This window comes from Micromys minutus, assembly GCF_963924665.1.
Source record: "Micromys minutus genome assembly, chromosome: 21".
NCBI classification, from domain to species: domain Eukaryota; kingdom Metazoa; phylum Chordata; class Mammalia; order Rodentia; family Muridae; genus Micromys; species Micromys minutus.
The window spans coordinates 679,335-695,094 of record NC_137956.1 but is presented as its reverse complement, the minus strand read 5'-3'; the positions used below and the strand labels follow the sequence as shown (position 1 = coordinate 695,094).

Here is a 15,760-nt window from a genome sequence, read left to right as displayed (position 1 = left end):
CACTGTGACCTCTGAATTACTTCATTCCCGAAAATAACTAATAAAAACTTCTAGTAAGACATACATTTACTCAAAGGTACTCGGTAAGAAAAAACTTAAGGCAAACTTTGTGTCATCTGCTGGTCCAGGGACCTTCCTTCTCCTCCCTCCCCAATGTCCTTAGTTTACTCAGGTGATAACAGCTTGTTTCTACCAGTGACTCCCCCTTTCCATAGCTTCCACTTTTAAGAGACGTGTGCATCCTGTTATAAATGTGCAACCATTCATACAAAGGATGAATGACTAATATGGTGTAGCAAAGTGAAATTTTTTTCCCTTTGGCAGAAAGACAAAGTAAGGGGTGGGAGAGACAGATCTCAATTCAATTAATGAAAATCAAATACCTGGTGGAAATTTTAGAAAGCAAACACAAAGAAACACTCACTCAGCATTTATATTCAACCCAAACCCCTTCTGTCTGTTTGTCTACCTTCTTGACAATGTCTTACCATCCTTTCGGTAGCAGTGTTCCAGTTCTCGGCGGTGCATAGTGGACACATCGACAACTTCAATCAGCCCTAGAGATCCGTCCATCCGCCCCACCAGCAATAACTCTGGAGACTCTCCTGACCAGGCTGTAGCTGGACCTTCCTCTGGCCAAGCCAGGGCAGATACCCAGTGAGGCTGAATGTCTACTAATCCTTTTCCTCCTACAGAGGGAGAAATGTTAACAAATTTTACTCTTAAAAAAAACAGCACACAACAGAGACAGTGACACATGTCTGTAAGTCCAGCAATCAAGAGCCAGAGGTAGGTGGGTCTCTGTAAGCTCAAGGCCACTTTAGTCTACACAGACCATATAGACAAAGATGATATAAAGATAGATAAATCGATCCCTGATTGGCATGGGATTCAGTGAGGAATATATATCTCTTAATACATATATCTGCAAAAATAAGAATAGAAATTTCAAAAAAGAACAAGAAAAAATATTATTAGCTAATAGCTAATAGCTAATACACTCTCCAATTCACTATAGACTATGAATCTAAAGGTCTAAGAAAACAAGATCTTATGTCTTGCATATTATTTAAGTCAAGAGTCTATAACTACTTACAGAATAAAGAACCTCTACAGATGACAGAATAAAGGAATACATTTAGTAGTAAATGGCAAACACTTAACTGCTCTCCTATTGCTGGCAAATTGGCATGCTTCTTTGCCAGGACACTGGGAGAAGGCCAAAGGCAACATCACTAAGGCACTAACTTCTGCTTTTAGTTTATTTGTTTTTGACACAAGCATCCTCCTGCTTCTACCCCCTAAGTACTGAAATTGCATGGGCCACTATGCTCAGTAACTCATAATAACTATTGAAAACCCACTTGATATAAGTAATTTACCTAAAACTAGCTACAACCCAGATATCCTTTAACAGAGGAATAAATACAGAAAATGTGGTACATTTATACAACAGAGTACCACTCAGCTATTAAAAAACAATGACTTCATGAAATTCGTAAGCAAATGGATGGGTCTAGAAAATATCATCCTGAGTGAGGTAAACCAACTTAAAAAAAAAAAAAAAAACCTACACATGGTATGTACTCACTGATAAGTGGATATTAGCCCAAAAGCTTGAATACCCAAGATACAATTCACGGACCACATGAAGCTCAAGAAGAAGGATGACCAAAGTGCAGATGCATCAGTCCTTCTTAGAAGGGGGAACAGAATACTCACAGGAGGAAATACGGAGACAAAGTGCGGAGCAGAGACTGAAGGAAAGGCCATCCAGAGACTGCCCTATCAGAGGATCCATCCATATAGTCATCAAACCCAGACAATATTGCTGATGCCAAGTGCATGCTGACATGAGCCTGATATGGCTGTCTCCTGAGAGGCTCTGCCAGAGCCTGACAAATACAGAATCGAATGCTCTCAGCCAACCATTGAACTGAGAATGGGGTCTCTAATGGAGGAGTTAGAGAAAGGACTGAAGGAGCTGAAGGGGTTTGTAACCATATAGAAGGAACAACAATATCAACCAACCAGATACCCCAGAGCTCCCAGAGACTAAACTACCAACCAAAGAGTGCACATGGAAGGACCCAGGGCTACAACTTCATATGTAGCAGAGAATGGCCTTGTTGGGCACCAACAGGAGGAGAGGCCCTTGGTCCTTTGAAGGCTCGATGCTCCCGTATAGGGGATGCCAGGGCAGGAGGTGGGAGGGAGTGGGTGGGTGGGTGAAAAAGCACTCTCTAGAGGCGCTGGGGGGGGGAGGGGGAGAATGGGATAGGGGGATTCAGGAGAGGAAACAGGAAAAGGGAATAACATTTGAAATGTAAGTAAAGAAAATATCCATTAAAAAAAAGAGGAATAAAAATAGAGAAGATTTGTAAAACAAAACAAAAAACATAAAAATAAACAAATACCAGTAAATCTACAATTACAACAGTATTTTTTATTACCTAGAAAGATACAATACAAATTGATAAAGGGCAACTGAAGTGGTTTTGTGGGTAAAGGCACTTGCTGCTAAGCCTAATGATCTAAGTTCAATCCCTCGGATCCACATGGTGAAAGGAGAAAACAAGTATCAAGTTGTGCTCCAACCTCCATACATGCATGCACCCTGGCAGATGAAAGAAAAGAAAAGAAAAGAAAGAAAGAAAGAAAGAAAGAAAGGAAGGAAGGAAGAAAGAAAGGAAGAAAGGAGGAGGGGGGAGAGGGAGAGTAGGAAGGAGTAAATAAAAGTGTAAAACACCTAATAAAATTTTTTATCTCTGAAAGAAACAAAAAGAATGATAGAGCTATTTCAAATGATTGAAAATTACATAGCTTAAAACCAGCCTACTGACTGCTGCATTAATAGAAGTTTTAGCTTACAGTAACTGAAACTTCCAGGAAGTGCATCCTGTGTAGTATTTTCACACAACAGTTCATGAATTTCCAGGTAAAGAGAAGCCAGTGCTTCCACTTAAGGGAGTGGGAGGCTGAGTGGCGTCCACTGCAGCTGCAGGACTCTTACCATTAACTTGCCAGATGTTCACCATCTTCTCCAAAGCCCCAGCAAGGTATTTGCCACTGATACTCCAGGAAACGGGTGAGAAGCTTGGGTCACTGGGTGACCCAAGGCTTTCTTCAGCATCCCCTTCCCTAAAATGCAACAGATGAGTATACAATTTCCATCCCCATTTCTAAACTTAGTAAGCTAGATTTCAAACTTGAAGCAAGGGTACATATAGACTATTAGCACAGGATCTTGTTAGTCAGCATTATTTGTCACCACAGAGAGAATACCAACTATGAAAGAATGATGCTCTGACTACTCATAATTAGGACAGAACTTGTCAGTAAAGACCTTCAGAATTGAAATGGGTTGTAGACAAAGTTACTATTCAGAGATACTGATTTCTGTATGCCAAATCAAACTACCAAATTCTCTGTTGGTGGTGATGTAAATTAATCAGTCATTGTGAAAATTAGTTTGGAGAGTTCTCAAAAATTAAAAACGTAACTATCATATGGCCCAGCTACTTCACTCCTGGGCATACACTGAGAACTCCACACTCTACTACTAGGAAATCTACACTCACACATTTACAGCCCCCCTTTAAACTGTAACAAAGAATTGGAAACAACCAATAGATGAATGGGTAATAAAAATCTGGTATATATGTGTCTCTGTGTGTGTGTCAAACAATCTCATAAAGAAAAAAAAATCACATGTTTTTCCTCATATGTGAAATCTAGCCAATAATATATGTATATATGCAAACAAATGTACGTGTGAGTACAGTATCGTAAAATCTAGTGCAAAGCTTCACAGCTGCTGTTCTATGTGGCTGTCTGATCATACAGACGCTCAGTGAGATGCACAGGCTTAAGGCTTGGTTAATTTCAATGTGTGATGTTTTTTGTTTGAAAGTTTTTATAATAAAATTCATCCAATTGTTTTATAAAAAGAAACACCTACAGGTAGCTACAGTACTGTAAGGACGCAGCATGCTAACACAAAGCAACTGCTCTAATTCCAAAATAACCACGGAAGGCTAACAACAGTTAGCATGCTGCCTGACATAACTAAACACGTATGTTAGTAAGTCTGTTCTAGATACAATTTTAAGTTTTATTTCCTAAATTGCTTGAAAATTCCCTGAATTTCCATGGAGAGTTAAATGCACACCTGGAGATTTAGGAAAACCTTTAAAGTTTTAATGAGAATGGACTACATTAACATAACTAAGGCGGGGCATGCTAGAGACTGCAGAAGTTTTACCCAGCGAACAAGCACTTACAGTCTATTGAACACACAGGTCTGTTGTAGTGAGTACTGCTTTTTGGTAACATTCCACACCCGAATAGTGCCGTCATTGCCACTGGTAGCCAATAGACCTTTTTTATTACACCAAACACATGTCATTACCTAGAAAAATTAAGAGAGATAAGCCAAGCTAAATTTTGATTTAAAAAACTTCATCATTTGAAGTTCTATAAAAAAAATCCATGTTATTCTATATATGTGGTCTCATTTCCTAAATGCCTTGTAAAATACCTATCTGAGGTATAGCTTTAGAGTACTGCTATGCTCAATCTCCCTGAATTACTTAAGACATACTAAAGTCTTTTCTATGAACTCTTATTTTACTTTCATCTCTATAGGAAGAACACACATACCACAGAGAACATGTCACACTCACAATTGAGGGAGTCAGCTCTCTCCTCTATTGTTGGTTCAGGCTTGGTGGTAAGCACCTTTACCCAATGAGCCACCTTACCTGGCTCCCTATTAAAACATTGTCTAAATATTTAATTCAGTAAAGATACATTCGAACACACTGAGAAGGAATGACTCCAAGAGGCAGAGCAAGCTGCCACACACATTCTCACGTCTCTTTCTGATGGCACCCCTATCAGTATGTGGACTTCCTAAGGGACTGAAGATGGCTCAGTGGCTACACACAGACCTATATTGATTGCTCTTGCAGAGGACCCAAGTTTGGTTTCCAGTACCCATATTGGACACTTCACAATCACATGGAACTCCAGCTCTGGGCACATCTGATAACTCTAGCCTCCATGGGCTCTGTACTCACGTGCACAAACCCCTTCTACCCTTCTACAGACATTAAAAAAAAATCTAAAAAATTTAAAGTAAATATTCTAAAAGTAATACAGACTATTATGTAGTGATTTTTAAATTGATTAATTCATTTCAGTACTTGCTTCCTAAAAATTCAGATCCTACTAGATTAATCAGTTAGAACATATCAGGTACTTGTTGTATAGATAAGCCTTTATCTTTTAGGAACTGATTTTTTTCTGTTAACCCATACACAAAGAAACCAGAATTAGCAACTACTAGGCAGATCTTGGTAATCATGTATATGTGTGTGAGAAAAAGAGACACAGAGAGAGATGGAGACCTACACTCTGAGCAATCAGACAGGTAATAAATACACTTTATTTCAAAATACATACTCTGTTTTGGTGAGCCTCCAACTTGATAAAAGAGCATTTTCTGAGATCTCCTCCCATATCAGCGAGTGTTTGTGGAGCAGTTTGGTTGTCACGGTCATGTGCAGCAAGAGTGCGCACAAGTTGTTGAGCAGCCCATTGCCTATGCTGTGAGGACAGCCTAGAGGAGAGGCAGCAGGCTGCCAGGGCATTAGCCAGCTCCAGAGGGCCTACAGCAGAAGGATCATAGGAAGGATGGGCATACAATTGGGCAATAAAACCTGCTTAAACAAAACAATGAAATGATGCCCAGGTGAGAGTTGGTGGTAATGAACAAACAGAAATGGGTTAACCCATTTCTTCTATAAATTAGCTCTTTTGTAAGCAATCATTTTACTAAGATATGCATATAAGATATAAAGCATTTTACATCAAATTCTATAACTAATATTTTATTATACACCAATAAACAGCATATATAATCTTCTGGCAAATGCAAAGGTAATGGGCCCTTAAGAATAAGCAACCTGGCCAAATAGTGAAAGCCTCAGTCCTCTTAGGGAAAAAAAATAAGTGTATAGCACCCTCTCAGAGTGGGGTACACCTAGACCTTAAATCATTAATAATCCAAGAGCTAGGAATATAGCCTTGTGGCAATTTTTGGTATTCAAAGATCATTATGCTTAATCTATACACACCAAGAAAACTCTGTTTTCATGTTATGTTCTGTTCTACATGTACTTTATGCTTATGGTAACTAGTGAAATTTCAATGCATGCTATCAAACCTCTAAAAGAATTGCCAAAATGCTTTTAAAAATCTGTACATGTATCTCTTCTTTAAATAAAGTTGTAAGAAACAAAAAAGAGAATAAACAACCTAGTGTCTGCTGCTTAAAACACAGCTTAGTAAGGACATTGCCAGGGTTACAACTCAGTGACAGAGTATATGCTCAGAACATGCTAGACCCTGGGTTCCAATACTCAGCACTAAATACATAAATAAATAATTTTAAAACTGAATCTTAACATCTGGTAAAGGAATTAGATTAACCAATAGCAAAGCCCACCAATCTCACTTAAAGTGTGCTTGACTGGAGTGAAGGTTAAATTTACCTTCACTACTATTCTATTTGAACTGTATTAAAGAATCCTACTGCGGACGTCAACTCAAACCACCATCTGTAACCACACTAACTGGTACATTTTTAGCATTAATTGTGATGTCTGTGTATGCTTGTAATCCTAGCACACAGAGGCACAGGAGGACTGCTGGTGTGAGGCTAACCTGGGACTACACAATTATACCCTGTCTCAAAAACAATCAAACAAACACAAAAACCTCAAAGCTATCTCTGTAAATTTTTTATATTCCAAATTTTAAAAATGTCCTTTATTACACACAACAATGCAAAACCACACCTCTGAAGACATGATTTAAATCTATAAAAGACTGCACTCAAACAGTATGAAACCTACCTTTCTTTTCTATTTCTGTCTTATCATAGTTAGGTCTCAGTTTGGCCCCTTTGTCTGCCAATAATGCCACAAGGGCTTGAGTTACAACAAAGTTTGGGGAGGTCACAAGCTTGTTTTCTTCAGCAATTCCACGGAGAAAGCTAGGTAGAAACTTCCGCTGAATAGGATCATCGACTGTAGTGAGATTGACACCTGTTGCAGCAGAAATCAAGTTCTGAAGAGGCAATTAGTACAAATGGTTTAATTTTTACATGTTTCTGGAACAAAAAGATTTAATTTCAAAATGTTATAGGAACCCCCGGGGATACAAAGCAGGGCTTCCTGAAGCCATCTTACCTGCGTACACAGCTGTACCAGCAGCTTTGCAGCACTCGGAGTGTTTGATGCCAGGCATCCCACTGCTGTGCTCAGGTAGGCCAGGCAAGAAATGGGCTTGCTGGCCTTGCTGTGTCCCCCTCGTGAACGCTCTGAGGCGCTGGCTATGGCAGAAGGGCTCGTGGAAAGGCCAGCTCTTCCTGCTGCAGCTAAGCACATTAACCGAACCAGTGTTCGGATATCTGTTAACCCCAGAGACTCAAGACCAGCAGCCAGGCTACAACTGGAACCACTGTCAGGAAAAGACAGCACATCAGATAGACAAAATGGGTTTAAGGGGCAGTTTTGGACCTCACAGTACATAACCATCCTCATCATCAAAAACCCAAATCAAATAAAAGCTGTACCATTTTGTATGTCCTTATCAAAACATGATATGATATTTCACAGAACATAAACTTTCATTCTGGAAATTCCCATGTAGTCAAGAAACAATTCTAGCAGCGCCTCAGAAGCTTGCTGAGGGCTCCTCACAGCCATGTGACTTCAGAAGTAACCACTGTCTATTGTCTAAAGCTATACAGTAGTTTAATCTATTTTTATTCTTTAAATGAGTTTTGCAGAAACACCAGTTCACTTATTAATTTCTACCTAGTACCAATGGAAACAGCTTAATTTCCAGTTTCTGGAACACGAACAACAAAAAGATAAGCAGTTGTTACTAAACTGGCATTTTTTTCAGTGCTAAAAATGCCAAGTATTAACTAAATACTAATAATGACTAAGACTAACCTAAATTTAATCCACAACATATTTTCAAGTTCTGAAAACTCTGTCATCCCCTGTGTGACACAAGGATCTGTATCACTTGACACAGTGACACTCACCTGACTGAGAGCAGAGACAGCGCTCTCATGACCATGGTTCGGGCCAGAAGGACTTGAGCAGCAGCAGTCACCCTCCTTAAAGCCACCACTCGGTCATGAGGGTTTGCCAGGGCTGCCGCCTGTTCGCCTAACGTCACCCTCCCAGAAGAGCTCTTTTCCACAGACCCATGGCAACCTGAAAGTAGGACTTTGTTCAGTTTTCAACAAAGTAAGATAAAATATCTACGCTATTGAATTCCCCCCCCCTTGTTTTATGTAGGTTCTCGTCTGCAAAATATAGCAAAACATTGTTTGCTCACCTAGAACTAGTAGAAAACTCCTTAAGCAATAAAGCATAAGAGATTTCTGAGTCAACAGAAGAGATTTTCCATTAAATATATGCTTTTCTTCATTCTTTTTATGTGTCACCTCTGATATTAAGAGATATAGACATAGTTTTAAAAGAGTCTTTTATTTGTTTTTATTTTATATATATGACTGTTTTGCCTGTAAGTATGTATGTGCACTCACCATGTGTGTGCAGTGCCAAAGACAAATCCCTCAGAACTGGAGTTACCGACATTATACACAGCCATGTAGGAGCTGGGAGCAGAACCCAGGATCTTCTAACAAGAGCAACAGCGCACTTAACCACTGATCCAGCTCTCCAGCGCAGAAAAGATAGAAATAAAATGTGCTTTGAGTACAAACAAAGACCTATGTCTTTGATAGTGCCAACTTTAAAATTTTGGTGTGTGGTATGTCGGGGGGAGGGGGGGCACACATGTGAACTTGGCAAGTCTAAATCAATGAGCTATAACCGGGTTCAGTAAAAGACCCTGTCTCAAAAAAAAAAAAAAAAAAAAAAAAAAAAAAGTGTTAAAAAAAATAAAGTTAAAAAGAAAAAAACTTCATGTGAAACCTCTGACCTATATTCAGTCCTCCCCTGCCAAATGGCCAAAGAGTCTTGCTGGTATGAGGTGGGGCTAAACTATTATTTTTATGATTTACCTAAGACAAATATTAAAATAGACAATAAAATTAATGATAATCAGCCTTTCAGCTTACCAATTTGCATTAGAGTTTCTTCCATACTGTTGGTAGCTGTGACCATTGCTACTGATGCTCCCAGTGGGTCACTGTCAGGGAACTGAACTGGTTCTGGCACAATTCGCCGGTCATTTAAACCAAGTGGTCCAGCAAGCAACTCAAATTCTTCTTCGCCTGTTAGTTTTTCATCCTCATCAACATCTAACATGTCCCAATCCTCTGGAATTTAAATAAATATATGGCATGTGAATAGAAACATGGCCTATTTCTGCTAAGAGTGATTATTTTAAGCCAACCATTGGACTGAGCACAGGATGCCTGATGGAGAAGTTAGAGAAAGAACTGAAAGAGCTGAAAGGGTTTGCAACCCCATGGGAAGAACATTATCAACCAACCAGACACCCCTCCCCCCGGCCCGCCAGAGCTCCCATGAACTAAAACACCAACCAATGAGCACACATGGAGAGACTCATGGCTCCAGTTGCACATGTGGCAGAGGATGGCTTTGTCTGGCATCAATGGAAGGAGAGACCCTTGGTCCTTTGAAGGCTTGATGCCCGAGTATAGGGAATGCCAGGTCAGGGAGGCAGGAGGGAGTGGGTGGGTGGGCGAGCACCCTTACAGAAGCAGGGGGAGGGGAGATGGGATAGGGAGGTTATGGAGGGGAAACCAGGAAAGGGGATAACATTTGAAACGTAAATTTAAAAAAAAAAATCCAATAAAAGGGAAAAAAAGATAAATCTAAAATCATCTTAAATATTCAAGGAAGCCCAGAAAGTGACCACAGCACCATCTCCTGGAGACCTGATCAAGCTGCGTTCCTGAGGCATGTGAGACTGACTACTAGAAAGAGAAGTAGAATAAAGTCCACTCAAAGAAACAGCAAATGTTACAACTGATCAAAGAGGGCTCAGCTAATATATATTCAAGCAATGGATGATCAAGAAAACAAACTGTACTCATCTCAGTTTTTAAGTTTTTTGTACAATTAGGATAGAAAAACTTCAAAATGTTTTTTTTTTCCTATTTTGAAAAAAACAAAACAAAAAGCCTCCAAACAAATTAGCACACTATGGTAAAGCTGACGTTTGAGTTTAGGTTCTTTCTTTCTCCTATGACTCTCAAGTGTGAAAGGCTGTTATCAAGCAACCTCAGGTCCACTTAGGAAAAGCTCTAGTTTTTAACATCAACACAAACACACATGATGGTAAAGTTTAGTAGCAGATGTTAAGCATGAAGTATACATAAAATACACATAAAATAAAGAAGCTCTCAAAACAAACAACTACCTTCATACACACTGTCCTGCTTGCCAATTAGATCAGGAGCTTGTCCCTTGTACCTGCACCAAACATGAAGAATATTGTGTTTTATATAAAAGTTAGTATCCAAATGCAAATTAAGTCATTAGAATATTATAAGAGTTCATTAATAAAGCATCAAAAATAAAGGGGTCTTGTGTTATAGGACGAATGCAGTAAAAACTAACATTTGTATACACGTTTACAGATCAGCAGCTTGCTTTACCAAAAAAAAAAAAAAAAAAAAAAACAAAACAGAACAAAACCTAAGGACACTTCTGGTCACCTTCAGTAACTCTTTTAATCAAACTCTGTCCTACAAAGCATCAAAGACTTAATAGTTGTAGAACTAGAGGTTAAGTATATAAACAAAGTCTCATTCCTCCCCCCAACAGAAGCTCATTTAAACAAAACAATGTATTTTTTTTTTTTTTGTCAAGAAAAACATCCTAATTAAGACAACAGAAACGTGGAAAAATATTCATTTGAAAACTCAATTCTTTACCTCTGAGAATTAAAATGAGGACCCTGATCACAAACTGTCAAGATGTTAACAGGGTCAAGCTGTCATGAGAATCTGCTGCCATGCCACTATGCCTGGGGTACCAAAAGAACAAAAAATGGCTCCCAAATCTCCTGGGAATGGAATTTCTTGACCTCCACATGCTCTACCCCAATTCAGTCAAAATTATCTATCTATCTATCTATCTATCTATCTATCTATCTATCTATCTATCTATCTATCTATCTATCCATCCATCCATCCATCTATCTATCTATGTAGAGAGAGAGATTGTTCCTATGTTTTAACAGAATGAGATGTTCTCATTCAAGGAAGCTGGTATGGTAAAACAATTTCAAGGTACCTTTCAGAATTTGTAGTCTTGGTCTTGGTCTTCAGGGCTAAGTATTTCTCCCTGCAGCTGCCACATAGCAGGTAGTATGGATTTCCACTCCCACATTCACCACCAAACCAGCCATCCACATAGGAGCCATTGCTGCGATACCCCTGGCGGTTTGCACTGCGCCCACAGCCAGGGTGGTTTCTCTTCATGTGCTGGTTGAAGCTGACGACATTGCATTCACAAAGTTCACACACAACCACTTCTTCCCTGTCTTCAGACTCACAAACATGCTGTACAAAATGATTTTATACCAAATTATAGTCAATTTAGGGTAAGAGGTAGATTACTCGTGATTAAAACTAGCTACTTTTTAATATCCTGTAATAGTTCAATAATGTTTGTTAGTGCTACATAATTTTCTTTCAAATCAGAATTCATACCACACAATCTGAAGGTGTTCTTGCTCTTCTCTATTTGCTTAAGTTATAAATTAAGATTATTCTACTAAAAAAATCAATAATTTAAATCTATCTCAAACCATTAAAAAATTTTCTAGTGAAAACACTTTTTACCTGGCCATAAAATAAGACCTATTTTCTGAATTTTTAAGATGCCAGTATGATTCATTTACGTTATTAACCTAATAAAGGAGAAAAAAGTTCACAACTATGAGCTTTAAAGTTTCCACTATAAAAATGTAATGCTAAATAGTATATACACATAAACCTACATGAACTCTGTCCTGGCATGAGAGGTGGTATAAGACCTGGGTAGGTATTGGTTTCTACATGAGCCTTACACTAACTAAACAGAAACTATGAAGGACAAGAGCATGCACTCAGACAGGAATGTGATTAAAGCAATCATGTTATACAACCCAGCAATGTACCAGGGCCTAAGTCAAGTTTTGAAATTTCTCTTCAACATCACACTAGAGCACTGACTTGATATGGCTCTAGTCATCTAGTCTGGGGAGAGAAGCAATAAATCATACAGAGAAAGCAGCAGGAGAGACTGTCTTATCAGTCTGTAGGTATCAACTAATGCTCAAGCACTAAATCCCCAAACCTCAGGATGGATGTAAGGCTCTTTCCACTCTAGGCAAGGCTGCTGTTAGTAAGCTGTATAAACAGGAGGTCAGGAAAATAAGTCAGAGCAGCCCCCGCTGCAGTCACACACACCCAGGTAGGCCAATCCAGTACCTCTGGGATCCACATTCCCAGAATATCATTGTCACTGGTGAGGTCTTGTCCAAACATAGCTTCCATTGCTTCATCATCAAGATCAATTTCCAATTCCTCATCTAAATTAAAGTCATACAACGCCCCTGGGTCTTGCTGCAAAGATATTCCTTCTCTCCGACTCTGATTCCTGTGAGCCTGCACAGAGCGGTATAACCCCGCTCAGAACAAAACAAAAAAGGCATTTTATTTGCATGAATAAAATAATTTTATCTTATCAGTTCTTAACTCCCACACATGTAGAAGAGAACCTACCTTAGCTATTTCTTTGGATTCTAAACCATAAATCTCAAATTGAAAATTATCATATAAGGTATACTATCTCTCAGACAACTGATAAGTTTAAATGTTACTATATACAAAAAAATTTTAGAGATGTTATATTTTATTTAAGATATACATATTATTTATGTTATAAATATTACCTATCATCACTCTTCCAGATCCAATATTTTTAAATTCGGCCTCTCTTCATTTTATGGTAAATGTCTGGCCTATATTTTCTAGCAAGTCTCAAGTTTCTTTCTCATGGTTCCCATAAATGACTGAATCGTCAAATTTTTTTTAACAATGGCTAATATGGTTTCCAGTCTGGGAACTTTATTTTCTTGAGGCTAGGCTATAGCTTAGTGGTAGAATACTTGCCTAGCATGCACAAGGCCCTGGGTGTAGTCCCTAGCATTGTGATGGTGATAAGATAAAGGAATAAAGACTCGCTGTGGTCAAGTGTTTACTTAAAATAAGCAAGGGTCTGGTTTCAATTGCCAAGATAATAAAAACTGCCAAACAAAAAGAGAATATATTCCCATGCTCTCAAACCAATCCTAGAATTTACTAATGTATTAAGAGAATTTATTCTTGCTTCCCTAAAGCCTAGTGGTGAGGCTCTAAATCTAGAGTACAGCAGAAAAAGCAGTGCCTACTTCTGTGTGGTACAGTGCCCCTCCTAGAACCTTCTGACCACTGAAGTTAAACATTAAATATGCCGAGTTTACTACTCAAATTGTAACTGACTAAAGAACAGGTACAAAGTCATTCACAATCTGCAATGGCGACCTTAGCCTCGGATACCTTGAAGTAACCTAATCCCATGAACTCGTGCTGTGATTGGTGAGTTTATACAGAGAACACAGTTATATGCAAACCACTGTTCCACTAACCAGTAGCATCACTAGTCACTTAATTCTTCAGTTTGTGTCTTCTTTAGTCCTGCTTCTGTAATAATTTTTAAAAAGAGATCTTTTACCGAGAGGCATGTGAAAAATAAGTACCTGCTCTTGCAAGCAGTGTGCGAGCTGCTAAGTCAAATTTGTGTCTTCTTGTTACGGTTGAGCGACCTCTAGTTGGTGGTCCACTTCCAGAGGCCGCATTCTCTGTATGATCCAGATTATCAGGGCTACGAAAGCAAATGTGAAAGGCAACAAAACTTTTTAAAGCTCTCATTAAAAGAAAGCAGAAGTACAAGCTTGTTTGTGGTATTAACCTTTTCTCCAATTATCACTGAGAATAAAATAGTTTGTGTATTTTACTCTTGTGTTTGTCTCTGTGGCCTCAAACCCTCAGAGATCCACCTGCTTCTGTTTCCTAAGAACTGGGACTAAAGGTGTGTGCTGCCACCACCACCTGGCTCAATCTTTTCTTATTTTTATTAAATTTATAAAGCAGTAGAAGCATTTATGATAGGAAAGAAATGGGGTTTTAGAGGCAATAGTTAGGACACAAGAGACAGAAACAGAGTAGAAGTTTACCTTTCACTAAAGCCTTCCTCCATTTCAGCAGCATCAGCTGACGGGATGTCTCCTGGTGACTGCAAATAACAAGGATCGTTTGACTTCCCCCCACTTCCCAGGACTGTTGTTCCATGTCTGGAGTCTGCTGTGCTGCTTGGCTGGGGCTCCTCCTCATCCTCATGCCCAGGGTGCTCTATCATCCACATAGCAAGAACAGTGATATTCTGGGCATCAGCCTCTCCTCGAGCACCTATACAAGCAGAAATGTTGTCTGACACTGAATTTGGATAAAACAATCAATGTCTTATGTTATTAGTTTATGAATGTTTGTTCTGATGATTTTATAATAGATCTGCTATTTAAAATCCTAAGAAGAGAGGCTCAGAAATGACTCAGCAGTGCTATTCCAGAGATAGAAGTTCCATTCCCAATACTCTGCCATTCCTAATACCCAAGTCAGGCATCTAACAACCAACTGTAACCTCAGGTCCAGGTGACCAATGCCCTCTTCTGGTCTCCACAAACATCTGCATTCACATGTACTCGTACACACACTCACTCACTCTCTCTCACTCAAATAAAAATGTCTCTTAGAAAATTTTAACAAGATTTATGACCTCTTTAAAAAAATTCTTCTCTCAATAACATGTGAGGCTTCTTGTATCTATAACTACTGCAGCATAAAACATATTTTACCTGTAGCTTCCATGGCTTTGGCAATCTGTCGGAGAGAGAAGCCCATTTCCAGTAAGGGGACTGCAATTGCTGGGGGTGGAGGGGATGTTGAAAGTCTGCTGCTTGGGTCTGACAAGGCTGAAGCAGAAGAACACAATGGGCTTAAATACTAGACACACAAGTACAGTATACACACAGCAACTGTGAAAATTCAATTTCCTACAACTATTCAAACTCAATACAAATTTACTGTTACAATGTGATTAACAAACCTTGGTATGGAGTTACATGGCAGGAATCCTAGCACTCAGGGGGCTGAGGCAAAAGGATAATAATTTTGATGTAAGCCCAATAGAGAGGGATGTTTTTTAATTGTTTGTTTGTTTGTTTAAAACCATAAATAAAGCCAAACTTTTCTTAGCAACACAGGGCTGTTGTATGAATAAGTGAATCTCCTCATAATAAAAATTAAAATATATAAAAATGTGCAAGAGCACAAAGAACCTTTGCTCCTGGACCACTGCAGAACTAACAGCAAAGCTGATGCTCTACCGTCTGAGTGTTAATAGGCAACCTGTACAGACACAGCCAAATCTAGAGATGAACAATGTCATCACTTAACGCAGCTCCCAGTCGAGGTTCACCAACTAGTAATGCTCTTTATAGCAAAGGACCTTAGGATCACCTGTGCATTTTACCTGGTTATATGCACTCTCTTTGGTCTCCTTAAGCTCCTTGGTTTGCCTCTGCTAGTACTGGGGATTGAACAAGGGCTTAAACATATGAGGCAAGCACTCTTACACTCTATTTTTACTTT

General features: G+C 39.0%; 1 protein-coding gene across 1 annotated transcript in view; it reads right to left on the bottom strand.

Moving 5' to 3' along the window:
* Window positions 1–15,760, bottom strand: part of HERC1 (HECT and RLD domain containing E3 ubiquitin protein ligase family member 1) — a 146,045-nt gene that overhangs the window by 31,659 nt on the left and 98,626 nt on the right. The window contains exons 41-54 of the mRNA XM_080934559.1: window positions 14,965–15,081; window positions 14,287–14,518; window positions 13,810–13,934; window positions 12,479–12,699; window positions 11,319–11,587; window positions 10,441–10,493; window positions 9,170–9,370; window positions 8,123–8,297; window positions 7,257–7,527; window positions 6,921–7,134; window positions 5,467–5,672; window positions 4,284–4,411; window positions 3,014–3,141; window positions 489–689 (exon numbers count right to left, since the gene is read on the bottom strand). Coding sequence (XP_080790685.1) covers window positions 489–689; window positions 3,014–3,141; window positions 4,284–4,411; window positions 5,467–5,672; window positions 6,921–7,134; window positions 7,257–7,527; window positions 8,123–8,297; window positions 9,170–9,370; window positions 10,441–10,493; window positions 11,319–11,587; window positions 12,479–12,699; window positions 13,810–13,934; window positions 14,287–14,518; window positions 14,965–15,081 — 2,541 coding nt within the window. The remainder of the gene's footprint in view (window positions 1–488; window positions 690–3,013; window positions 3,142–4,283; window positions 4,412–5,466; window positions 5,673–6,920; window positions 7,135–7,256; window positions 7,528–8,122; window positions 8,298–9,169; window positions 9,371–10,440; window positions 10,494–11,318; window positions 11,588–12,478; window positions 12,700–13,809; window positions 13,935–14,286; window positions 14,519–14,964; window positions 15,082–15,760) is intronic.